General features: G+C 32.8%; 2 protein-coding genes, 1 long non-coding RNA gene and 1 pseudogene across 10 annotated transcripts; 1 reads left to right on the top strand and 3 right to left on the bottom strand.

Moving 5' to 3' along the window:
* Window positions 1-166: 166 nt before the first annotated feature.
* On the bottom strand, window positions 167-11,064 carry LOC146941214 (mitochondrial Rho GTPase 1-like; annotated as a pseudogene). Its single transcript, XR_015032278.1, has 10 exons — window positions 10,737-11,064; window positions 10,545-10,610; window positions 10,397-10,452; window positions 10,026-10,107; window positions 3,813-4,024; window positions 3,650-3,719; window positions 3,369-3,481; window positions 2,389-2,539; window positions 1,126-1,312; window positions 167-418 (listed from the first exon to the last, which is right to left on the bottom strand). The product of XR_015032278.1 is annotated as a mitochondrial Rho GTPase 1-like (transcript).
* On the top strand, window positions 4,445-26,075 carry LOC146941212 (metacaspase-9-like). 6 transcript variants are annotated; one of them, XM_085754987.1, is made up of 6 exons: window positions 4,445-5,446; window positions 5,657-5,865; window positions 6,121-6,214; window positions 6,952-7,038; window positions 24,755-25,054; window positions 25,346-26,075. In XM_085754987.1, the coding sequence occupies exons 5-6, from the start codon at window positions 24,802-24,804 to the stop codon at window positions 25,876-25,878; spliced, it is 786 nt and encodes a 261-aa protein (XP_085611113.1). In that variant the 5' UTR covers window positions 4,445-5,446; window positions 5,657-5,865; window positions 6,121-6,214; window positions 6,952-7,038; window positions 24,755-24,801; the 3' UTR covers window positions 25,879-26,075. The 6 variants fall into 6 exon arrangements, 2 of the variants coding, with proteins under 2 accessions (XP_085611113.1, XP_085611112.1); XR_015032279.1 differs by lacking the exons at window positions 24,755-25,054; window positions 25,346-26,075 and adding an exon at window positions 12,756-13,201 and having other exon boundaries at window positions 4,483-5,446; XR_015032280.1 differs by lacking the exons at window positions 24,755-25,054; window positions 25,346-26,075 and adding an exon at window positions 9,520-9,634 and having other exon boundaries at window positions 4,494-5,446.
* LOC146941213 (mitochondrial Rho GTPase 2-like) lies at window positions 10,847-12,436 on the bottom strand. The gene is made up of 4 exons (XM_085754989.1): window positions 12,102-12,436; window positions 11,434-11,557; window positions 11,137-11,251; window positions 10,847-10,982 (listed from the first exon to the last, which is right to left on the bottom strand). Exons 1-3 carry the CDS (start codon window positions 12,293-12,295, stop codon window positions 11,159-11,161), a joined length of 411 nt encoding a protein of 136 aa, XP_085611115.1. The 5' UTR covers window positions 12,296-12,436; the 3' UTR covers window positions 10,847-10,982; window positions 11,137-11,158.
* LOC146941211 (uncharacterized) lies at window positions 19,180-27,125 on the bottom strand. 2 transcript variants are annotated; one of them, XR_015032284.1, is made up of 3 exons: window positions 21,252-21,476; window positions 20,079-20,531; window positions 19,180-19,817 (listed from the first exon to the last, which is right to left on the bottom strand). It is a non-coding gene; the product is annotated as an uncharacterized LOC146941211 (long non-coding RNA). The 2 variants fall into 2 exon arrangements; XR_015032283.1 differs by lacking the exon at window positions 19,180-19,817 and adding an exon at window positions 26,979-27,125 and having other exon boundaries at window positions 20,289-20,531; window positions 21,252-21,398.
* Between the last annotated feature and the right edge of the window lie 85 nt (window positions 27,126-27,210).

Raw genomic sequence — 27,210 nt, 5'->3', positions numbered from 1 at the left:
TAAAGACATGTAGATGGACACTACACTGGTAGTGGAGTCAAAGGACTACCTAATGTAAAGATAAACACAGAGACAATGCTTTCATTATTAAAGAGTTTCCGGTTAAGACCCGAGTATAACGCATTATTACCTATATGACTTCACGAAGTCCGTGACTAATAGAAGATGAAACATCCAAAATGATTTGTATATAGAATTTGTGCAAATCTAGTTCAACCTTGACAAAAATTAATTGAAGGTCGTGATACATGCTCACAAAATATATTCAAACTCCACAGCAGATGGCATCAAAAAAGCCTTTAATGTTAAAGGCGTTTAATTGAAGGTCTCAATACCTTCGCTATTTAATCAGACACACCTCTCCTTGCAGCATAGAGCCTGTAAGCAGTCACACCAACAACAATCACGGCTCCTCCAACTGCAATAAGATGGGTTAATAAAACCATTAAACAAAGAAACAAAAGCCACGGTTATATTTTCTTGTGATTTAAATTACAAGTCTTTAGAACTCAATGGCAAAACTGGTCAAAAGTTGACCGTGAATGTCCAAAAAAATTGAAAGCCCAAAAATGGGTTGTTCTCGTTCATGCAGTAACTCCATCATTTTGGCCTGCTTTCTACAGGAATCTTTAAGATGATTCCCAAGTTCCTATAATGTAGGGACTTGGCAATAATCATTTATTCATTTGCTACCATTTGATTTTGTTGATATTCATTTGTTACCTAATCCTTAAATTCCAACTTCAAGAACCATTTGTAGAACAAGAAATCAAAAGAACGTGAAACAAAGCAATTCCAGTGAATAACAGATTCAGAAAAGTCAACCAACAACAACATAGAAGATATTAAACAGGCTAATTCTTCACACCAATAGGGACCACTTCAGTTGCATAACACTAACACCTCAAGGTTATAAGTGACAAATCATTGCAAAATCAAAATGAATCATGAAACCAAGAGAGAGAACACATGAAAAAAGATAAATCAAATCATCCAAATTTAAACAGGTTAATAGGTTCATTTTATACTAGTTAGCAATTAGCATACAAGATTGAACAGCTTTAACATAAAAAATCAAAAGGAACTTAATGAACAATTAACAAGTCAATCTGAAAACTCATATACCTGAAACACATACAAGTGTTTGGCTTATGACCTTTTTGTACTGCTTACGAATCTTTCTGTTTTCAGTTTCTGGGATGCTTAAATGAGGGAGCTCAGCAGCCCTTACAATTTGGCAGAATACATCTTTCAAATCCCCGGATTTCACACTGATTGCTATAGGATCCTTTGCTCCCATGTTCTGACTAACCTACAAAACACATTGGCATGTCAGAAGTTGCTCGACAATTTCCGAGCATCAAGAAATCACATATGCCATGATTATATATGCCAAGGAAGACATCATAATACGATTTTTATTTTTTTTCCTTACAATTTGTTCTAACACTCAGCTATGCTTATCTGCACTCCTTGTAGATGTTGCCCATAAATGCAAAAGCTAACAGTATGCTCTTCACTCAGTAGTTTAAAATTTTTTAAGTCCCTTTTTCATAGCACAAAAAAGAAGAATAGGAACGAAAAAAGAAGAAGAATAATACGATAACCCCAACGATCCAATTGTTGAATAAATTGAGACCTACAATAATTTCGACAAATCTAACTTTTCAAATATAATCACAACAAATGCAACTGAAGTCATAACACGAACCTATACTAAAATGCATATGACAGTGTTGTAATAAGAGAGAAAATTGTCTAATTATACAGCTTAACTTAACAATCACAGTTAAAAAATTAAAGATAATTTGTAGAGCCAAATCAAACTTCTGCTTGAAACAGGTATAGCAATATTAATGTAAATGAGATATAGCAATATTTCCAAAGTCTTGGTTAATAGCTTCAAACTGCCATTCAAAGATCGGATAAAATAAAAATCCAGTAAATGCAAAAAAAAATGTCACAAATCCAAAACATCACAATATAAAAAAAGTGAAACTGAAACAAGAAAATAAATTAGCCTTAAATCTGCTCAATCAAATTTCAATCTGAAGACCAAAGCATATATATACACAGACTATTATGAAGCATGGACACTCCTCGAATTAGGCGTGTCCCAGTGTCGGACACGTGCCGTGTCTGACACCGACCCATATAATTACACTGAATTATGTGATTTTCTCAACTGATTAGTGGTGTCGTCGTGTCCAGTGTCCGTATCTGTGCTTCATTATATATAATTAATGCCAATCAGAAGGTTCAGATGAAAACATAATTCCATGTGCGTCATTTCACCGCATTAAATATCTCTGTATCTAACCATTCAATGTTTAGAAGAATATTTATGTATATGATCATGCAAATTAACAAACAAGTTAACGAAAATACCCTATTTGAATCTTGTATGGACAATTCAACTGACTTTAGATCATCTTTTGTTCCAATTATAAGAGACGGCACCTCAAAACCAGTTTTTTCTCCGTGTGTGGCAACTTGTAGCATGAGTTCTGATGATGCCTTCCATGAAGCCTCATCAGACCTAAATGAATATTTAATCAGCCGAGCTTTATACATCCAACATTCTTCCAAGTAATTACTATGAATTACGCACAATCCAAACCACACGAACATGAAATTACAGTTAACTTCTAAGCCCGTAGATGAGTTGTAAATCTAAACATAACGAATACCACGCAAATTCATATGACTTATTAATCTTATTTTTAAGTTGTTTGAAGCTTATGTTTGTACTCACGGTTTCAACTATAAGCAAAAAAACACGTTTGGTCCTCTAAACTATAAGCAAACTTAATAACTTTCACCCTTGTTGAATGATGTTGTTCCTAAAACATCCCGTAATTAATAGTTTTATTTTCCAACAAGCCTTTTACTTTTGTGGAACACATTCCTGTGAATATAAAATTTCCAAACTTCTTAGGTTTACTGCTATTGAAAGCAGTTTGTATTTTTTCAGTCAGATAGCACCGCCTCATTAGCTTAGCTCTTTTATGAGGTATGACATGCCAGCTTAAACAATTATAATTTATAAATGTCTAGTTTCCTGTGCCAGTTTAAGTTTGTTACAGCTGGGCGTAGGCTAATCCCAGCAGGGTAGGTTAAGCTCTCTATAAATTTTGTACTTTTAGCCATTTTTATACAGTTAACAGACTATTTAAAGGAATAGAAAAATCCAAGTTCAGCTTTCTCTCTATTTTCTTTTAGTTTAACACCAATGAAGGACAAAGTAGTTCAATAGTGAAACTTCGTCTTATACTGATTCATATATTATAGATGAATTGCAAAATAAACTGAAATCCATAATTTCAATAGTATATGATGGTATAGTGAACATTAATATCAAAGGTCACCTGTCATGGACAAAAACTGCAACATCACATGAGGCCAACGACTCCTTGTTGGCCAAGAGCTTTGTTACTCCAACCTCAGAAATCTCTTTCAGCACAAGATATTTCGGGGTTTTCTGTAAACAAAATGATAAAAATATGAATCTGAAGATATAAATGCCAAGATCTCCAAAATGAATACATCAAATGAAGGTTTTGGTGTTGGAAAAGGTAAAAGAAAACAATTGTCTTTCTCTCTGTCACAGGAAAAAGATATTGTCAAATGTCAATCAAGTATCACTTACACCAGGAATGTGGACAACGTTTACAGCATAACGATCCTCGTCAGTTGGATTGTAATTTTCAGAAAATTGCCTGCATTAAGAATTCAATAAGATATGATGTTCAAAATTTAAAGTTATGCTACCAGGAACCTTCAAGGTAACACAAAAAAAAAAAAAAAAATACCTTTGAAGGAAAGAATTCAATAATGCGGATTTCCCCGCCTTCCTGGATCCAAAAATAAAGCATTGCAATACATTTCTGTATGAATGTTGTCTTTTGCGATCTATGCTTCGCTTCCTAGTCACACGGGTAGCAGATAATGGAATACCATGAAATCCAATGTATATCATATTCTTCACACTAGCTGAAGGGTTTAGAAGTGTCATGAGTGCCCACTGTCAAGAAAACAATATATATATTAAAAAAAAAAATCAATGGTGATGCAAATTAAATGTTGGAATTAAATCCTCGGCTGCCACTTTGTCTACTGCACTATGTGCTGCGAAAATATCAGCCATTGGATGATAATTAGTTCAGAAATATATTATTTTAAATAAAAAATCCAACCCAACAACAACAACAACAACCAAGCCTTATCCCACTAGATGGGGTCGGCAAATAAAAAATCCAACCCCATCGCAATTATTTTATTGTGCGTGAATGCAACGTGATCATGATTTTTATATAGGCTTAAATGCACTTTTGACCTCATATCTTTGCAAATTTTGCAATTTTGACCCCTATAAAAAATAATAACAATTTTGCCCCCTATGCTTAACCCCTTTCAAAAAGAAAAGGCTAACTCATCATTTAGTAAAATAAAATGAAAATAAAAAGTAAATATCTCTCCCTTGAAACAAAACGCAGAAAATCTATATTCTCTCCACTCTCTCTCTGCTCATTTCCCCTTTGTAATGCTTACTTCATCACTTCACTCTCCTGCAACTTTTCCTCGCCGCGCCGATAAACATTAACACTCAAACAATGCAAGAAACTTTCCCTCATCAACATACTAACACCCACAACAAACCACCTTCCAACACCCTCCTCTTCCGCTCACGCCGCATCACTCCCGCCACCACGCCTAAGTCACCGACATCTATACCGGAGCCTTCTCAAATAAATCGGTTACTGTTGTGATAAAGTTGAAATTGGTTTCTGTTGTTGTACACAAAGAAATTGATATTGTTTTTGCTTTTTGTGGATCTGAATCGAAAAAGGAGAAGAATTTGGTTGTTAAATTGTTTAATGGGTTGATGTTGTTGCAAGTTGTTATTGTTGTTGATGATGGTGTTCTTAGAAGCAGAAGAATTGGATGTTGATAGTTGAATTTTTTGGGTTTAATTTTCCAGTTGATTTATGAATTTCTATGAGTATGTGTTGTTGATTATTTGTTAGTGATGAAGATGATTTGATTTTGATGAAGAAAATTTTATTTTTTATTTTTGCCTTTTTCTTTTTTCTGAGTTTGTTGAAGATTGATGAAAGTTGTTGATGATGATGGGAAAACTTAATTTTGGTGTAGCCTATTTTCTTACCCTTTTTGCCCCTCACCTTTTGCAAATATTCAAAAAAACTAAACAGGTGGAAGGTGGTTACCATATTTTAAAAAGAAACGCAACTGCTCTTCATGTTAACGCAACTGCTCTTCATGTTAAAAGAGAAGGTGGAGGATTGATATGTTCATCCTTTTTATTTGCACAACACTAACCGCATAAAAATAGAGAATAAAGTGAAATCAAAGAATGGCAATCATGAGGATGAGCGAACCAGTGGAGTCTACTGTACGATTACCATTGCGGCACTGAGTGATTAAGGTATTGTCACATTTCTTCTCTAATCTTTTTTAATTCCCTTTTACAGAAATCACGCATAATTCCCTTTTTTAATTCAGTAATATTTAGTTTTGACCTTTTAACAACGGAATTGCCACTGTTATTTTTAATTTTGTTTTTTAGTGTGCAAATTTCGGTTTTGAGTGTTTGATTATTGATGAATTTGTGTCCAATTTACTTTTACTCTTAAAGTTCAAAACTACATTTAGTATAATGAACCTGGAAGAGAGAAAGAAGCACTACGGGGTAATGATGAACATAAATATATGCGAAAAGGAGAAGATGGTCAAATTATGTTATTCTTGGCCACCGTAAGAGTATGTGCTGCAAAGTATTTCTAAAACAGCAAGTAAAAAAAGCACAAGAAACATGACCAAATCAAAACGGAATCAGTTTAAAAGGTAAGCTCATTGTTATTCTCCGCTGCAATTTACATATCATTTCATCTAGAAATTTGCTTCTTATCATCTTTTATTGTGAATTTTAATTTTACGTTTTACAAACATTTGTCGGTTTTACAATTTTTATTTTGACGGTGGATTGTAGAAAGATTCAAAGTAATTGATATGTGTTTTTGCATTCTTCATTTTGGTTCCCTTTATTTTATGTGTTTTCAACCATTCCATAGTAACTTATATGCCATTCTTTTATTTAAGGATGAATACAACAAGGCATTTGGATTGCATGAATCAATAAATGAATTTTTGGGGGACCTTAGTGAAGCCCATTTTGATTAGATGAATTTGCAAGGTAATATATACTTTTCATACATGTAACAGCTTAGTTTCAAAAGAAATTTACTCAATAAGAAAAGGAAGTAGTAACATAACTTAGTGTTTGCAAATATTCATTTAAAAATTCATTATATTGAGGGAATGTTCAATCAGGCGTGTTTAATCAAGGGAATGGGAAGAGGCATAATTTTGATTGAGGCAATGACATCCCCTTAAATATAAATAGAATACATGGAAGAATATACTTTTCATACATGTAACAGCTTAGTTTCAAAAGAAATTTACTCAATAAGAAAAGGAAGTAGTAACATAACTTAGTGTTTGCAAATATTCATTTAAAAATTCATTATATTGAGGGAATGTTCAATTAGGCGTGTTTAATCAAGGGAATGGGAAGAGGCATAATTTTGATTGAGGCAATGACATCCCCTTAAATATAAATAGAATACATGGAAGAAAGAAGAAAAAAAAAGGTAAATATAAGCATATAATCCATGATGATGTACATAGCAGTATTAGTTTAGTTTGATATGTCTTTTGGTATCCTTTCAAATGACACTCAAATAATTCTTTTTTTTTTTGGGACAACACTCAATAATTCATTCTGATATAATCAATTTATAAACTTCCTTTAACATATTCATTCAATTTTGTTTGATGTAATATGATACAATAATCGAGAGTTGATTTATGTACTCCGAGTAGTATAATAAGCAATTTTTTATGTTGTTTTGGTGAGTTCTCTTTATGCAGAGAGTAGTCATAATTAAGATTTGGAGGGTTGCTTTATCCTGGGATTGCATAAGGCTGAAAAACAATATTTCATAAGGGTTCAAAAAGGTACATATTTCTCCTTCATTCTGAATCAAATACAATAATGTTGTCTCATTTCTTCTATTCCTATTATTTGTTTCTTAAATCTCATATTTTTTAGTAAATTCATCGCTTACATTCACTCTTCCCATATATGATAAACTAAAAACAATTTATACAAAAAAAAAATATCAAGTATATACATACGTTAGCGTAGTAGAAAAAGCGGACAGACGGGCACGGGAGTGCCCGTCTGGACGCTAGTATTGAATAACATTAATATAGTTGGCAACCCGGATAATATTTTTAGCTACCTCAAACAAATTCATTTGTAAAAACTTACCATAAATTAAAATGTTAGAAAATAATTACTTGATTAATAAACTTATTTGTCTTATTTTAACATTTCGATCTCTACAACAATTATAGTGGAAACATTTTTAGCAACAAAAATTATCAATAGTCAAACAAAATGAACGATAGTTTAATACAAATAGCTTATTTGTTGATGTTGCAAAATAAATTGTTAGTCTATTTAGCAAATATTCAATTATGAATGTATTTGTCTCCTTGAAGCCTAATTTTATACAGATTAAACATATTTAACCCTTAAATTTAATATATAAAATTTTAAAAAAGATAATTTTTCTTTGGCTAAAAAATTCTTTGTATTTGGCCCCCTCGTAAAAATTACTCTAGCTTCGCCACTGATGATGAGGTTGTTAGAAGGAGAAGTTTTGGGTGTTGATGGTTATTTCTGGGTTTTTTTACTAAGTTGTATGATGATGTTGAAGATTGTGAAGAAGAGGAAGGAAGAAGATTGTTTTTGGGTTTTTTCCATAGAAGCTCACATGTTCTTCATTTTTCATTTTTTTTAAGGGTCATGCTAACCAGTGCCCTCCCCTCAGGGAGGACACTGGTTAGGAAAGCCAAAAGAGGAAATTTTAAATCAAAAAAGATACTTCTTAAACTTGTAATGCATCATTCGATGCAAAATATTAATATATTTGATACATTAACCAGTGCTTGGTTAGCATTTCCCATTAAAGAAATGCACGCGTGGTTTTTTACTTAATTTTAAATCAAAAATAGCACACGTGACATCCTACTCACTTAAGTGAGGTGTCACGTGGGCGTTGACTTGGTCAAAATCATAAAAAGGACCATTTTTGCAAAGCATAATTATGTATATAGTGAATAAAAATTTCGTGAAAAACAGCGAATGTGCATTTGCAGGGCCGTTCCTATGAAATGGGAGGAGGCTCGACTCTCTTTTTAAAATAGGCCCCAGTAAAATAAAAATGCAATTTCTTTTGGTGTAACTAAGCTTCGTTAAAAATTCAAAATTAGAAGAACTTCTAAACATGAAACGAAATAAAAAATAATAATTAAGTGAAAGAGAGGTGAAATTTACCTAACGCTGTCGTTTGGATTTGTCACTCCTCCGTTGTGGGAAAGGGGAAAACGAATGGTTTATGCGAAAAAGAAACGATTGTTGTGATTCTTTTAATGAAATAGCTTTCCAAATTGACTGATTAAGTGATTATAACAATTGGGGGTGGTTTGATAGCATCAGATATATGTCAAGAAAGGAGAATTAGAGTCTAGAAAAAACTCAAACGTGTATCGAAAAAAGAAAAAGAAGTAATATATTTTTTTTTTTATTTAGGTAGGGTGTGGGTATTAGACTAAATTTTTTCTTTTGAGACCCATAGCTTTTGGAGGCCCGACTTGGTTGAACTGCTTGCGCACCCCAAGGCCGGGCCTGTGCATTTGGTGCTTAACTTTCCCATTTTCCTCCCATGTTTTCCATTAAAGAAAGAAGTTGAAAGTTTGACTACTAATTAAAAGACAGCACATATGTTACTTCGGGACATTCACTATGCTTATCCTTCACTGGATATAGCACTCCTCTTTTGCAAAAGGGGCTAAACATATGGGCAAAAATTGGTATTATTTTTTATAGGACCAAAATCGCAAGTTTTGCAAAGAAAGGGGGCCAAAAATGCATTTAAACCTTTTTTATATTAGCCGTTGGAATATTGCTATATAGCTCGAGACTTTAATAATATTGAACAAATAAGAAAAAGCTTCAGATTTTAATGTGTTTGGGTCTGTTGGAAATTCTGGTGCAATTCACTACCAGAATACCACATGGTTTCATGTCCCTTAGAAGCAACCGGTAGCTTCAAAAAGTTGATACATATGAATATGAGAACTTTCAATTGCAGTATCGTTTTCCAAAGACCAAAACACAAAGTGTTGTGATTCAGTTTCCAGATTGAACCTATTCACTTACAAAGTTGAAAGCTGAAAACTATTATATCGTTTTCCAAAGACCAAAACACAAAGTGTTGTGATTCAGTTTCCAGATTGAACCTATTCACTTACAAAGTTGAAAGCTGAAAACTATTATTACAGTTCATTGGAGAAAATGTTGTGTGGTGATCATGTGTGAAAGGATCTTCATCTGACTTTTATTTTATTCTTTTGCAAATTAATTTGAAGCACAATTGTTATGAGTGGGGAAATCATTAGAAAGGAAAAGAATGAGGTAGCAGATTTTGTTAGGAAAAAAAAAAAAAAAAGAGCAGCTGGCACACAGTGAAAGACACGTGGAAGCTGATCCAATTCCAAATGATGAGGAGTTAGGTAGAGGCAAGAGAAAGGCAATTCCTAACACAAAATACATGTTACTGGAGTGAAAATAAAGGGGGTAAGACTGAAGAGAAAGCTGAAAGTTTTTTTATTTTTAAGTTTTAATTCTGATAATCTGATCTAATATACGAGTCATTGGATTGACCCAGAGACTGCAGTAGATATTAGCAGCAGAGGATCCGAAACCATAAATCCTATATGCACATGCATCAAGTAAAACCGTGACAACCTTGATTGTCAGAACAGTTTTCAAATTGAGTAATAAAACTATCCATGGAAGCGCCCACAACTCGTCTACAAACATTGTTCAACAAAATTTAGAAGAGACTATAGACAAATATAAAAGACTTGTGCACCTCTGACAAAAATGAATCAAGTGAAAGTCCTCGAACAGCATCCTATTCTACAGCGTCCTCGTATAGATTTCCAACCCAGGGACTGCAATTAAAAATTATAAAAATATCAAATATCACAGCCAAGAGCCTTCATTGGCATTTAGACTCCGGAGAGGTAAACATTTAAAAATGCCATAGCTAGATTATATAAAAACAATGAAGAACTCAGAAGTATATACTACATCATTAAAGCAAATGTAATGTGTGTACATTTGAAAAATTGCCAACATAAGAAAGATGCTACATCACACTGTCCAGTTGTGATCGTAAGAAACCAGTTCAAATGAATAATAATGTGAACTTAGGTACACAATCTGCAGAAAGTAATCTACCTTTCCGGGGCAGTAGAAAACAAGTCATCAAGTCCATGGGGACTTAGCATCTTATCCTGGCGGAAGGAAAATATATGGTTAATTTATAAATTGCACATTGCAAGTATGAAAAGGTAAAATTATTCAAGGTCATGCAAAAATGACATACCAAACCAGCAAATTTATCAAAAGTTGATGTCAAGAAATCAATAGCTTCTTTAGTTAATTCAACACTCTGCAGACATTAAATCGAATATGAATAGAAAAGAAATTAGTTTAAAACTGTCTACAAATTGAACACATACATGTATAACATAAAAAGAGCATAATTAAGAGACCACAATTCATCTCAAAAGAAAACCTGATCAGGAGTTTGTCTTGGAGGATTGAAATTTTCAGCAAACTCGATGTTATTGTTGTAGCAATGTCTCCAGAGCACATTCCACACTGCATCTTTACGCCCTTCTTTTATGAAACGTGCATGAATAAATAGAAATCCGGACAAAGTAATTCCTTTCGAATTCCAAAATTCGAGTGATATCTTTTTCAGGCCTTCCAATACAGTGATATATTCCGAGTGTGGCATAGGCGAATCGAAACATACAAGCTGTAAATAGTTTTGTTAGATTTTTCATAAATATTATAAGCAAGTTAACCTAGCATAAAATGATATTAACAAGCTTATAATCAAGCTACAAAGTGCTGTACTATAAACAAGCCACAATTTTGACAGTTAATACGGCAGAGAGAAAAACTAAAACCTGGTAATGATTACTAAATTCATCATGGTTTAGCGCTTTGCCGTCGTCTTGGTCGCAGTGGATAAAAATCCTCTTCAGAGCCCGTTGACATCGAGGTTCCTAACACATTCATTCTCTAAAAACAAAAATACAAATATATTTTTCAAATTTAATTAAGATGTACAATTAACAGATGTTTAGAAGCTTGTGCGTATTAATAGAAAGGTTCCTTACATTCTTGCAGAATAGTACTAGTTTTATCTCTCTTTAATACTATCACTTCGCTTAAAAATTCAAAAGAAAATGAGAGGTCATAACCTGTCGATTGCGAATTTCAGGGAGCCAAAAACTACTTATTCTTTCAAGTGTTTCAGGCTGATCAAATGCATATGTGAGGACAATTACGTCAGCGCGCCATAGGTCTTTAGAAATTTTGTCAATGCTGCAACATGAATAAATTAATCACCAGCACGAATTGTAACAGTGCCCAAACAACTATTGAGTAAATGCACAAGGATGGAAAAAAGCCTTATGCTCTAAAGAGGAATAGGCGCAAAGAAGAGCCACAAATCAAGGTACAATGTACCATTAGTCTACTGGTTTTTTACTTGAGACTCATAAAACACAATGTTGGTAACAATAGGGCCTGTTTGGATAAACAGCTTATTTGCAGCTTATAGAACAAGCACTTATCATGATAAGTGGTTATTTAAAAGCTTACATAAGCTATTTTTATAGCAAAAGATAAAATAAAGTAAAATTGTTCGTGAGTTGTTTCTATAAGCTGTCTTAGAAAACTTGTGAAAATAAGCTGAAAAAAGTTTTTGAAAATAAGCTCAAATAAGTGAATCAAAAGATGAGAACATATAAAATACATAAATATCTTATGAAAATTGCACAAACAAACATAGTAAAATATGAGTAAGCAATAAAGCGAAATGGTGAAAAACGAAGTAAGTATTCTAGCTAACAATTTAAAAAATTACTTTGAAGAGGCCTCAATGATTAAATTCGGCACAAAATCAGGATACGTATCCCTGTGTAGCATGGTGACACGCCGCCGTACGCGAGCGTCAATCCGTGAGTATTTGCCGGTGAAGGCAGCACTGATGAGAGACGACTTGCCAGTACCTTCATCGCCGGCAACAACGATACAGGTTTGTCTCTTGAATCTCTCCATGCAGCAGAAAGAAGAAACGAAAATGAGTGAGTGATATGGGAGATTGTGACCTACTTGTCTTGCAGCCTACTTCACTGCACAGTTGAGCCTCTTTCTTTTGTTGCTAAACGGTGCCTTGTTGAGTCGTTTCGATTTTATGTTTGTGTTGACACCTCTTTGACCCATGCATGTCTAAAACTTAATACCCAAACACATTCGGACCTTTTCTTTGAATTTTGACGCATCATTCCTTATAATATTTCTTCTATCTTTTCAATTTGAATCTATTAAAATAATAATCCTTTCCCATTTTCTTTTTTTGGATAAATCCTTGGGAGGTTCTATGGTGCAGTCAGAAAACTGACTTTTTTGGAAAAGTTAATTTTGATCTTAATGTTTGATTCATTTTTAAATTGTTGATTACTGATTAATGATCAATAGTAATTCATCTAGTAATACTTACAACATCTTGGACTTACAGGTACTATTTTATCGTTGACATCTTTAACATGCAAACAGAGTTGATGATATTATGTGATAGTCTTAAGTGTTACACTTTATGGGGTGTTACACTTAAAACAAGGTTGGATAAAATTAGATTAAGTGTAGTCTTGTTAATCTGATGAATTGATGATACTATAGGGACTGAACTTTTGATGCCACTGTACAAACAGTGGGGTGTTACTCACTATATTTTTGATGATATAGTGTTAACTTCACCAGAAAAGTCATTCTCATGACTTCACCATAGAATTTTCCTAAATCCTTTCCCATTTTCTCTCATTTATGTTCTCTTTTTTTTTTTTCCACTGAGATATTTAAAACACCTTATATTAATTGTCAAAAGTGGTCAAATGCGGCATGTAATTAAGAACTCATTGTAAATATTAATTCATTGCCATTAATTCATTTCACTCTGTAATTTCATTAATATGGTTCAAAAAAAAAAATATAAACATCATATACTCTATTTTTATCTTCTAGCTTAAATAAAGTCATGGGTTTGGATTCAATTTTTGACATGCAACAATGTTAAAATTCTAAAAAAGATTTTCTGTGTGTAGGATATCCAAATTACAACAAAAACAATTTTTTTTTTATTTCTCTTCTATTAAAAATGATTTTCATCAAAAGTAAGCCGAAATACATATTTCATTTTCAAAGAGAATTAATATATACTTTCTCCGTCCTATACTACTACCTCGTTCACTAAATATAAGACCCTTTTTTAACAAAATTAGGGAAATTAATAAAGTTGATTATAGTACTCCATCCGTTTCAAAATGAGTGTCGTTTTAGCCAAAAAAATTGTTTCAAAATTTTATATATCCGGTTGAACCTCTAAACCTTAAACCCATACCTATACCGGTTTATTGTCCGGTCCGGTTTTGATTACCTTGTTTATAACCTTAAAAGTTAGAACACATATGTAGAACTAACACTAAGAGCATGCTTGACTTCAAATATACCTAAAATTTTGTTTTATTTGTCTAGCATTTGTAACTTTGAAGCACCGATAACTCTGATCAAAGGTGTTTTTAGTGTCCAACTCAATGCATGTTGTATTCGGTGTCTATGTCTATGTAAGTGATTCATAGATTTCCGAGATTATTTATAATAACACAAAAACTTTAATATTGAATAAATATCATTCCCATTGTGTATTTTGGTTTTCTTTGTTAAAGAAAATAATAATAAGATGGGATAAGATCACAACAAAGAATTACTAATAGACCGTTAAAATGATGCTACTAGCTAGCTAACTTGTGTTGAACAAGCACAAATAGAAGGATATTCGGTTTACAAAAAAAAAAAAAATTATCTCTATTCTATTAAAAATGATTTTCATCAAAAGTAAGTCGAAATACATATTTCATTTTCAAAGAATTAATATTTACTCCCTCCGTCCTATACTATTAATTACTCCTTCAGTCTCCAAATAAATGTCATTTTTACTACTTTTTTTTTTTGGTACAATCATTTTTACTACTTTTCTTTGTCTAAAATTATTTTTCCCTTTTATAATACAAATACAATATTTATTATTATTTTCTACTAACATACCCCTATTTATTGCATTTCAATCATCTAATTATTCAACTAACTATAATTAATTAATAATGGTGTTTTAGAAAAATGAACATATTTTACCATTAAAATCAACATTACTAATCATTTGCTTAATTACCGTGTAAAATTCAAAAGAGACACTTAGAGTAACAACATTCATGTCACCCATATGAGTGGTATAAATGAACCTCACTCAATATATTATAGTATTACTACATCCGTTCCTTTTAAATTGTCATTTTCTGATATTTTACACAAATCAAGACAATTAATAAATGTGACTACTTTTGATACAATAATTTATACTTTTACAATAATAGTCTTATTCATTTAATATCTCATTCATATATTTCTTTCTCCGCAATAAATAAATAAGGGTAATATTGGTAAAAATATATTAAATGTTGCATTGAACTTTGAAAGTGATAGTTAAATAGAACCAACATAGGAAATAAGGGTAATAAGTTCAAAAAGAAACAAATCCACTAACGAAGGAAAGATAGGAAATTCAGTTGGATTCTCAATCTTAACACAACCAACATAAACTAAAATTATGGGGAGTGATATCCTTGAATTAAAAATAATAATTACTATTATTTTCATCATTATCGGGTATTTAAAATTAAATATCGCAATTTAAACACTACTAATGTGTGTGTTCTATTTTAAGTGCCCCACATTTTATTTTTTTTAATTCACACAACACTAGATCAAATTTTAATTACTTAGTGTTTAATCCTCCAACCTTCCAATTTCTTTCCAACTTCACACCAATGTTCCAACAATCCCCCACTTGAATTTAAAAAATGGTTTCAATAATAACGTCAAAACGTTTCTATAAGGTTGCTAATAAACAAAGGTGTCGCCTACAACTTGAATCTTTGCATAGCGGTTAATATTCCGATTTACAAGAGTTGCTTACAGCATTGAACTCTATCTCAGAGATAGAACCCACACACAAATCTTTTCATAAGGTGTATTCTAAAAGCCCGTGCGTTTATGGCCATGCACGTGTATCCCGGTTTTAACGAACGCTCTAGGTATTCTGCCCCAAATTCCATAGGAACCGGCCTTAGTTCCACATTCCTATAGGTGAGTCTATCAAGAGTACTCATGTAGCTATGTACTCCACTCCACATAGAGTATAGATCTCATTAAGAGTTTCTATTATCTCATCCTTCTGTCGCTGCAGGAATCATGCTTTCTTACTTTTATCATAGCATGTTTTATCACTTGTGACTTGTTATTACCCATTGAACCTATTTCTTGGGAGCTCCAGTCATGTAGGTCGGGTTACCATCACTTGTGACCTTTGGTCATTAGTCCCATCCTATTGGATGTGTTTAGGACTTTCTTTTTAGTAATTCCTTTCGTCAAATGATTGACTAATTCTTTATCAGTACGTACATGATCTACTTTAACCGTTCCTTTTGAGAGTAGCTAGCTATCTAACCCTTTATGTGTTCGTTCCTTAATTATCGTCTCTTTCCATTGTACTAACGATTCTCAATTTTTGTAATAGATGTAGACTATCACAATGAATTAACACTTCTGGCAACGATTTTACCCACTAAGGGTTCTCAACTAACAAGCATCTTATCAACTTGCTTCTTCACTAGTTTTCTCTAGTGTTCTCATCCCAGATACATTCCATAGTGGACTGAGTCAATATCATTTGTTTCAACAAACAACTCCTACAGTGATGTTCAATGTACAGTCACTGGTCGCTTTAATACTCATTTGAAGGATGTTCTATTTTGTATCTTGTACCATTCAAGTACGATATAATACTTCTCATTTGTATCTTGTACCATTTAAGTACAATAGGTTACTCCTCGTAAAGTAATCCTAGAGTCATAGTCTTCTTAAGGTACCTCGTGACTCTTTCAATAGCATAGCAATGCTTCTCATCCGTCTACTAGTAAACTTGCACAACAATTTCACGACATCGGCAATGTCGGGTCTAATACATTCAGTGGCATACCTAAGGACTGCCAATGATGCTCACATATTCTGTTTGTCTAACTCCATCTCAAGTGTTCTTACACTTGGATCATAATATATGCTTGCAAGTTTATAGTCAAATAATTACTTCAACTTTGTCTAGGTCTTTCTTATCAATGTTGTTGATAAATAATGATTTCACATAATTCATAACATGAATCTTTTAATCAAATATGAGCAAGTCGTCTTCATAGAGACATATGATCGTGCAAATATCATTTGTCACTTTCATTCACTTTATACTCATTCGATAGCATTAGAATGTCAAATTTTTCACGTCATTCCTTAGGAGTTTATTTTAGACCTCACCAAGAATTATCTAACTTACAGACTTTGTTTTCTTGTCCATGAATAGCAAAAAATTTCAGGTTGCTTCAAATAGATTTCTTCTTCTAGTTCACCCTAAAAAAAGAAACTTTCACATCCATTTGGAGTACTATCGAATTATGAACAGCGGCTAAAGGGACTAGTACTCTTATGGATATGATTCTAGTGACTGGTGAATGAGTGTCGAAGAAATATATATATTTTTTCTCTTTGTCTAAAACCTTTGACTACAAGGAGAGCCTTGTATTCATCAACCGTACCATCAGGTTTTAGTTCTTTTTCCCAAAATCCAAATACAACCGATTAGTTTGCAACTATGAGGCAAGTCAACCAAGTGTCATGTTTCGTTGGACTCCAGAGAATCCATTTCATCATTTATTGTTTCTTGCCATAATTCAGCATCCAATGAGGATATAGCTTCCTTAAGGCTTAATGGATCTTCTTTCAATGTATAAACCATAAAGTCCATACTCTTTAGCAATTCTTGTTTTCTTACCTCTTCAAGGTTCTATAACATCTCGAACGATGTTTTCATAACTATTTCTGATGACTGGAATGTGATCAGATATAGTGCCCCCACTAGTTCTTAATATACAAGGGGAATTTAGTTTACCCCCACTAGTGCTCCCACTGTTCTTTAATTTATAGGGGTACTCACTTTATAGAAATCAACATCGGTTGACTCTATGATCACTTTAGCATTTAGGTCATAAAACATATAAGCTTCCCTAATTATAGCATACCCAATGAATACACATTCATAGGCTCTACTAGTGAGTTTAGCTCTCTTGGGTTCGAAATCCGAACTTATGTCAGACAATCCCAAGTTCAAAAATAAGACAAGTTGGACTGTCTTTTCTTCAAAAATTTCTTAATTAGAATTTTTGTTTATAGAATTGAGTACTCTAGCCAACATAAGTTTCAATTTTTGTTAAAGAAATTGAACATATCAAGCATATCAATTTTATTTTTCAAAATTTGCAATCATCAATAAATATGATAAAATATCATTTCTAGGTTATGTGCCATCAAGTTTGCACATATCATAATTTATTAAGTTTAGAGATTCAAATTCTCTAAACACTGATTTATATGAACTTTTGGTTCATTTATCTTGACTGCAAAAAATAAAATTGTCTAATCATATAACTTTGGAATTAAGTCCAAGTTACTCAAGTTTAGAATTAAATGCTTGTTCACATAATAAGTTTTGATATGTCAAATATTAAAATCACACAACTTATAAAATATAAGGAGAATTTAATTTTGAACATACCATCAAAGGCGCAATCTTTTCCCACAAGAATGCATGGTACACAAGTCTCTCTTTTAAATCTGAAATTCAGATTCTTTCTTACTTCATATCTCCAATGCCAACAACTTTAATGATGTTATAATATTATAACAAACACTTTCTTATTTTCAGCAGTAGCATATGTTTTGAATATAGCATAATCATGGCAAATATGCCGCGATGCGCTAATGTTTATTCACCATTCACTTAATTCACCAACTAGAATGACTTAACTAGTCATATCAGTGAATTTCTCTTTAGTCATGTTAGGCTACAAAGCATCACTTGACATGTTCATATAATTGTGGAACATATGACATGATTTCTCACAATTGTATTAAAAATAAATTGTGAACCAATGTCAATTCTTGATGGTGGCTGCTAATTTTCACCTAGGACCTGCTTGGGGTTCCTATTCTCTTGGCAATTAGAGTTATTTATTCACAGTGCGGTTTTGATTTTTGAAAATAAATTTCAAATAGATTCAAAATAGCATATGTGAATTTCGTTAGTGTTGTTGTTATAACAACAAGCACTTCATTGTTTCAATCGAAAAGATGTATTTCTATATAGCTTGATTTATCCTTGTTGTCTTTAGGGACAATGAAACATCAATAAGTAATTTCTTCGATACACATAGCAGTCGAATCGTCTTAAAATTGTTGTTTTTGGATTTCTAAATTGTTGTATTTTGGTTTTCCAAATTCTATTTTCTACCGAAGTTGTTAATAGGTTGAGTCACGACGAGGTCGCTCTCTTTAAGACGTTTCGTGGCACTGCCCAAAATTGTGCAAGACAGACTATCAACCACACCGCCTCCCAGATAAAACAAGTCCACCTACAACTGTGCGGTTAACTACTGCACTGTAGAAAACCGTTCGAGAATTACACCTTTAATATGGTACTAAGACCACTCTTTTAATACTGAAACCAATATGGTACTATTACCACTCTACTATGGTGTTGAGACCACTCAAATATGGTACCACCATTCTAACCTTATTTTATCCAAAACATCAATATGACACTACAACCACTCCAATATGGTGATACTAGCATTTCTCCTCAAATAGAAAAATATTGAAATATTTTATATACCGTTAAGATCATTCATTCTTAATTCCGACGGGACATTATTATTCCAAAAAGGGACTATGATCTTAATAGTGCTCTTTTATTTCCAAGGGACTTATATTATCGAAGGACTATGTTTTCAAGTCTTACAAAGCAGAAAGAGGCTAACTATTTTAATCTCTTACAGTTAAAAGTAAACACAGAAAAGTATATATAATAATAACAAACAAAAACAGAATAATAATTTACAAACGGCTCTAAAAATAGGGGTGAATTGAACACAATTGAAGGTTTCAGCTTAGAATTAAAAAAAAATTAAAATGGAGTACCGCTAAGTGGCATAACGTTTCAATGAGGATAGAGAGTTTCTGTTTAAGCAACACTTATTGATTCTGTATAGCTGCAAACTCAGTTCTCATAATTTGTTTGGTCTCCGGAATAGTTGCTTCACCCGCTCCTTCTTCCAGAAGCCAATTTATCAATTTCTCGGTTGAAATTGTTATGTTATCAATTTCGTGGTTAACAAAGATTTTATCAGGTTTGTGAATCTTGCAGTAAGAGAGAATGCCATCATGAAGAACAAACCATCAAAGCCTCCATCCTTTAGCGTAATTCACCCACTTATACAGTATTCCGAATTAGTCTTTGCCTTTTTTTGTAGCGTATAGGCCAGGATGATCATGCTCGTGGGGGGTTGAGGCGCTGCAATTATGGGGATTATGGGTTTATTTTTTGCCGCTTCCGCTGTTTGATCTCACTGACACGCCATTAACCCTAGCAAAATTGAATATTTAAGCAGAGGTTTGTAGGCCATATATAAGGTGATATATAAACTTAAACATTAAAGCATGAAATGAAATTTCGGCTGGGCAGCAACAAAAAAGAGAAAGGAAGTGGTAGGCAGCTACAATGATCAAATTAAAAACTCAGTTTGGGTGCCGAGTATTTGAATGAAATGGTTTGAAACATACAAGATGATATACAATAAATACTGGCCACTAATACTCTTCTGTGAAATAAAAGCTTAGTTACTACCTACTATAGGGTTCACATTGGGTTCCATAGTATTATAGGATGCTTTTCAACTCAGGTGTGAACCAGAACTCTGGAAATTTGACTTTTTATTCCGTTGAAGACAAAAAATAATAAAGCTTTAGAATTTGTGATAAAAAGAAGCTTCACAGGATATGAACCTGCACGTATATCCTCAAAACATTTCAAGGAAAAGACCAGCAAAGCTATTCAGTATAGAAAGAAAAAAAAAAATCAACATTTAACAACAAAAGAATATTCATGAAAGATGTGAAAATGGTGAACAGAAAGAAAAAAAACATGTAAAAGCATAATGGTCTTGAAGAAGTAGAGAACAGATCTGAGGATCATCATGCTCGTGGGGGTTGAGGCGCTGCAATTGTGGGGATTCTTTTTGCTGCTTCAGATATTGGTAAAAGCTTGGAGAGGGTTGATCTCAATCCCGCGTCATTAAACCTAGCAAAATTGAATAGTTATTCAGGTTCATAGGTCATATATATGTGATGATGATGTATAACTTAAACAGTAAAGCATGAAATGAAATTCAAGGCTTCGGCTGTGCAGCAACAAAAAAGACAAAGGAAGTGGGAGGTAGCTATGCTGATCAAATTAAAAACTTAATTTGGGTGCTGAGTATTTAAATGAAATGATTTGAAACATATGAAATATACAATAAATACACATATACTACACGAACAAGGATTGCAGGGTGAACCAGACTACTACTACTACTACTAAAAGGGCAACCCGGTGCACTAAAGCTCCCGCACACGCAGGGTCCGGGAAGGGGTCCCACCATTATTGGTGTATTGTACGCAGCCTTACCCTGTGTTTTACACAAGAGGCAGTTTACAGGACTTGAACCGTGACCTTTCAGTCACATGACAACTACTACTACTACTACTACTACTACTACTAATAATAATAATAATAATAATAATAATAATAATAATAATAATAATAATAAGAAGAAGAAGAAGAAAGCTTTAAAATTTGAGCTCAAACATTTCCAGGAAAAACACAGCAAAACTATTCAGTATAAAAAGAAATTGATCGACATGTAATAGCAAAAGAGCATTCATGACAGATGTGAAAATGATGAACAGAACGAAGGAAAAAAAAACATGTAAAAGCATAATGGTCTTGAAGAAGTAAAGAACAGATCTGAGGCTTTACCTTGTAGTAGCACTTGAAAGGAAAAGCAAAGCTGTCACCGCCACCAAATAGATCCGGTGTCTTAGAGGAAGCTCGTGTCCATATTGCAGCTCTTAGAAGATGTGCACCAGTGAGGCAGACATGAGACATGGGGAAGATGATCTAAGTCTAAGAGATGAAAGAAGGAAGAAGTTGAGAGAGAGATAATACACAATTACACATTGGCTCATCTGTTTTGTAAAACGTGTTTAGGAAGTGTATGTAGTTCCAATATAAAGTACAACGGTCTCTTTGAGGTGAGGTGGCATATATGTTATGGAATCCACCGTGACCCATTTTGATTGGTTGCATGATACTTACTTTAGTTAAATAAATGATTTAATTTAATTTGAATTCACCATAATCAGTTGTAGCAGAGTTGGTTGGACAATGCATAAAATATAGGTTCGGGGTTCAAACATCGGCCATTACCAAAAAAAAATACATTTATTGATATGACAAAAATACATATATCTACCGTATAATACATATATCCACCGTATATATGATACAGACAGCGGCGAAGCTAGAGTCATTTTTATGAGGGGGCCAAATACAAAGATTTTTTTTTAGGTAAAGAAAATTAATTTTTGTTTTAACGTTATATATTAAATTTAAGGGTTAAATATGCTTAATCTCTATAAAATTAGGCTTCATGGAGTCAAATATATATTCATAATTGGATATTTGAAAATAGACTAACAATTTCTTTTTCGATGTAAATAATAAACTATTTGTATTAACCTATCGTCCATTTTGTTTGACTATTGATAATTTTGATTGCTAAAAATATTCTCTCTATAGTTGTTGTAGAGACCGAAATGTCAAAATAAGACAAATATGTTTATTAATCAAATATTAGTTTGTTAATCTTTTTATTTGTGCTAATATTTAGCGAATAAACTTGTTTGAGGTGGCCAAAAATATATTATTGGGGTAGCTAACTAGGATAATACACTTAATCATTCAATGAAAATACAAATTTTGGGGTAGCCAAAGCTACCCCACCCTTCCACAAGCATTCGCCCCTGGATACAGAGGTACATGACAATATGCTATATATGTGTAGTATACAAAAAGGAGTTATTAATTACTCCCTCCGGTCCTATTAAAATACATTTATTGATATGACAAAAATACATATATCTACCGTATAATACATATAGCTACCGTATATATGATACAGAGGTACATGACAATATGCTATATATGTGTAGTATACAAAAAGGAGTTATTAATTACTCCCTCCGGTCCTATTTATAAGAGAAATTTGGGTCAACAAAAGTTAATGTATTTGGTCCATTTTTTTAACCAAATACATTAACTTTTGTTGACTCAAATTTCTCTTATAAATAGGACCGGAGGGAGTAGATGGGAAGAGTCAAATAGTTAGTTGAGAATTTTGAGGGCAAGTTGATCATATCAAATTATGGTTTAGGTTATGATGGTGAAAATGGTGGGTTGCTTAGGTTACGTGGAAAGGTGATAGAAAAAAAGGTATATTATGGTTTTCATACAAAGACAGTTAAGAAAAAAATAGACGTAAGTTGCCTATGCAAGTTTGAATTCTCATTGTTTGAAAGCCATTTCAAATCCTTCTATTTGTGCTTGTTCAACACAAGTTAGCTAGCTAGTAGCATCATTTTAACTGTCTATTAGTAATTCTTTGTTGTGATCTTATCCCATCATATTATTATTTTCTTTAACAAACAAAACCAAAATACACAATGGGAATGATATTTATTCAATATTAAAGTTTTTATGTTATTATAAATAATCGCGGAAATCTATGAATCACTTACATAGACATAGACACCGAATACAACATGCATTGAGTTGGACACTAAAAACACCTTTGATCAGAGTTATCGGTGCTTAAAAGTTACAAATGCTAGACAAATAAAATAAAATTTTAGATCTATTTGAAGTCAAGCCTGCTCTTAGCGTTAGTTCTACATATGTGTTCTAACTTTTAAGGTTATAACCAAGGTAATCAAAACCGGACCGGACAATAAACCGGTATAGGTATGGATTTAAGGTTTAGAGGTTGTATCGGAGGTTGAACCGGATATATAAAATATTAATTTTTTGAATAATTTATTACTATATTATATTAAATAAGTTATAATTTTTTTAAAATAATAACATGTCTATTTGTCTACTTGGTTCGTTAGAGATTTTTTTTAAAAAAAATAATGACCATTTTTCAATTTAAATCCAACGAAAACCATTTCTTTTTAGTTTTTTTTTTTTTTTGTTACAATTTCTTCTTATGTTTTATTTTTTTTTATAGAAACAATGAGTAAGTAATGGCTCCATAAACAATTCAGTATGGACTTCTCTTTAAAAGCCCAAGTTATCATGTAACCCTAATATTATTTCACAATACTAGTAGCATTTGCCAGCGGCCACCGTATCTTATTGTCATCTCTTTTAGAAGATGTTTCTTTCCCTCCCATCTTCTTCTTCTTAATTTTTCTTCTCTTTCTCTATAATGGCTGTTGATATCTCTTCTTTTTATCTTGATCTATTTCATTCTTCTTCATCTATGTTTTTATCTATTTCTTCTTTTATTGAGATTCAGATCCGCAGGTTTCAAAGGAGCAAAAAACACATCCTCCCCATCTTTCCGGTTTTTTTTCAGACCGGGAATTTTCCGGTTTTCCCAGTTGTAAACCGGTTTAACGGTTTTTTCACCGGTTTTCTAACAGACCGGTTTTTATGCCCTTCAGACCGGATTGGTGACCGGTTCCCGGTTGTACCAGTCGAACCGGCCAGTCCGGTCCTGTTTTAATAACCTTGGTTATAACCGCTAATATGCCAACTAACCGAAGTATATAGTATATCATGAACGTATCTTATGCTGTATAAATCATAACTGCTTGGAATAAATACAGTATACTATATATGAGTGAAGTTTTTGACCATATATAATTAAGAATATTACATTTGAGGGCAACTAAATATCCCTGCAAAAAAAAAAAAAAAAAACCTTTGGAATCCCAATTAACATATCTTTTCAGTATATATTTTTTTTTTTTTTACAAATCTTGCATCCCAAGTAACATATCTTTTCACTATATATTTTTTTTTTTTACAAATCTTTTCACTATATATCTCAACAACACCAATGGTATTTTCATACTCTCTACACTTTTTCATACTCTATAATTTTTCTTTCTACCTTCAATTATCGTTCTCTTCCTTTATACACTAACACCACACCACGGTTATTTCATACTCTCATCATCTTTATAATTTTTCTTTCTACCTTCAATTTTTATACTTTCTTCATCTTGATAATTTTTCTTTCTACTTTTAATTATCTCTCAAGTTCTCTTCCTTTATACACTAACACCACACCATACTCTCATCATCTTGATAATTTTTCTTTCTACCTTCAATTATCTTCTCATCATCTCAAGTTCTCTTCCTTTTTCCCATTATGACTAAATTTGGTTTTGTATTATCGCTCACACACCAAGGTCATGGATATTCACAACTTAGAGGAACCAGACATGATGCATTAGTCATGAAAAATTTACTTGTTACAAAATTTGGCTTTCTTGAAGAGAATGTCAAGTTGTACATAGACTATTCACCATTATCATCATGGGCCACCGCTGAAAACATCAAAGATGAACTCAAAAGGATGGCTAGCAAAGCTAAGGATGGGGATGTCATATATTTTTTCTTCTCGGGCCACGGAAGCCGAAAAATCACAATGGAGCCGGAATTCAATGTCGTTAATTACATTTTGGCTGCTGATGGGAATATAATCACGGGTTAGTTTTTATTCACTCTTGTTGATTTAAAGTTTTGCATGTATGTTCTTAAAAGTAATAATTACACTCTTGTTAATCATAGATTTAAATAATAATTACACACTTGTTAATCATAGATTTGTTTGAGTAAATAAAATGCTTAGTTGAAATTTATTACCTTTTTGTTCAATGATTAAAGATTTGTTTGAAAAAATAAAATGCCCTCCTCTTCTTAAATCTCAACATATTAAGAAATAACAATATATTAATTTTTTTTTAGGGAACAATATATTAATTCATTGTTATCTGCAGATAAGGATCTTCGCCAAATTAACGACATGGTACCCTTTGGTTGTAACTTTACGATGATGATCGACAGTTGCAACAGTGGAGGAATGCTTAATGGCGCAATCGAACAACATTGCGATTTTTCAGTAACAAATAAACTTGTGAAAGATTTAAAAGGTGCTACGGAAAATGGAAAGGCACTCGGAACTCTTATATCTGCATGCCAAGGGTTTGAGTATGCCGTAGATGCAGGAGCTGTTTGCAGAGAGTCAAGGAGGTGTCATTCCCCTCTCATAATTACCCTTCTAAGAATATTTCGTAAAAAGGGATATAGCTTTACAAATGGAGAGTTGGTTGCAGAGCTTAGAAAGCTAATGCACACAAGCCCATTTAGTCAAAGGCCAGGTCTCTTTTGTACTGATTTTCAAGCCCAAAGTACTTTTTTGGGGCCTGTTCTAGATGCAAGATCAAGAAGGACACCTAAATGGCTATTGGTGGGAGGTGTGGTGGGAGGTGTGGTGGGAGGTTTAGCTTGGCTGACACTAGCAAATAAATAAACAACAGTTTTCTTTATGGATAATTTTTATAAGCATTATACGTTGTTCCTGGTTGTATTTTTTATTTGAATTCTAAAGCTTGCTTGACTCTTCCTGCCTCATGTTATGGCATTTTATAGGTGTTTTTGTTAAGAATTTTGTACCTTGTTTCTGGTATTATTTTGATTTGAATTCTAAAGCTTGGCTGACTGGTCATACTTGCATCCCAGTAATACTCCTACTCCCCATACTTACCTAAAGAAAACAAAATGTGTAGATGGCATGTTCTTAGATCTTGGGCTGTTTTATGTACAAACCTAACAGACAATATGACCAGGCTAAATAAGAATTGCACATTATATAAACTCATTTACCACATACATAAAAACTAAAACTATGCTGATTGAAAATATTATACTACAGGGTGTGCTGGAGGGTTTTCATTCAGTCATAAGACATAAAATATTATTTTAACATGACCATTAGTAGACAATTGTTGCATGTGACACTATAGAAAGTTATTTTAGCTTGAATCGAGCAGGATGAATTTATTCCACTCCAACCATTCAATGCATATTAAGTTATTAACATTTAAAAAAAGTCAGGAAAAAAATTATAGATATTATTTTAACATGACCACCAAATTTGTTAGTAGACAGTTGTTACATGTGACCATAGAAAGTTCTTTTAGCTTGAATCGATCAGAATGAAATTAATTCACTCCTACCATTCAATGCATATTAAGTTATTAACATTGAAACAGTCGGGAGAAGAATGGAAGCTAAATGGATAACTTACTTGCATTGCATTGATGAACTTCACTAACAAGGATTGCAGGGTGAACCAGACTACTACTACTAATAATAATAATAATAATAATAATAATAATAATAATAATAATAATAATAATAATAATAATAATAAGAAAGCTTTAAAATTTGAGCTCAAACATTTCCAGGAAAAACACAGCAAAACTATTCAGTATAAAAAGAAATTGATCGACATGTAATAGCAAAAGAGCATTCATGACAGATGTGAAAATGATGAACAGAACGAAGGAAAAAAAAACATGTAAAAGCATAATGGTCTTGAAGAAGTAAAGAACAGATCTGAGGCTTTACCTTGTAGTAGCACTTGAAAGGAAAAGCAAAGCTGTCACCGCCACCAAATAGATCCGGTGTCTTAGAGGAAGCTCGTGTCCATATTGCAGCTCTTAGAAGATGTGCACCAGTGAGGCAGACATGAGACATGGGGAAGATGATCTAAGTCTAAGGGTGTGTTTGGTTGGGAAGAGAAATTGTGAAGAGAGAAATAGGTGAGAGAGAGTGAGAAGAGAGAAATATGTGAAAAATG

The sequence above is a fragment of the Medicago sativa genome, chromosome 3 (genome assembly GCF_051527215.1).
Source record: "Medicago sativa cultivar Bolivia chromosome 3, Bolivia_mono, whole genome shotgun sequence".
In the NCBI taxonomy this organism is placed as follows: Eukaryota; Viridiplantae; Streptophyta; class Magnoliopsida; order Fabales; family Fabaceae; genus Medicago; species Medicago sativa.
The sequence above is the reverse complement of the archived record's forward strand: the minus strand, read 5'-3'. Positions and strand labels throughout refer to the sequence as shown.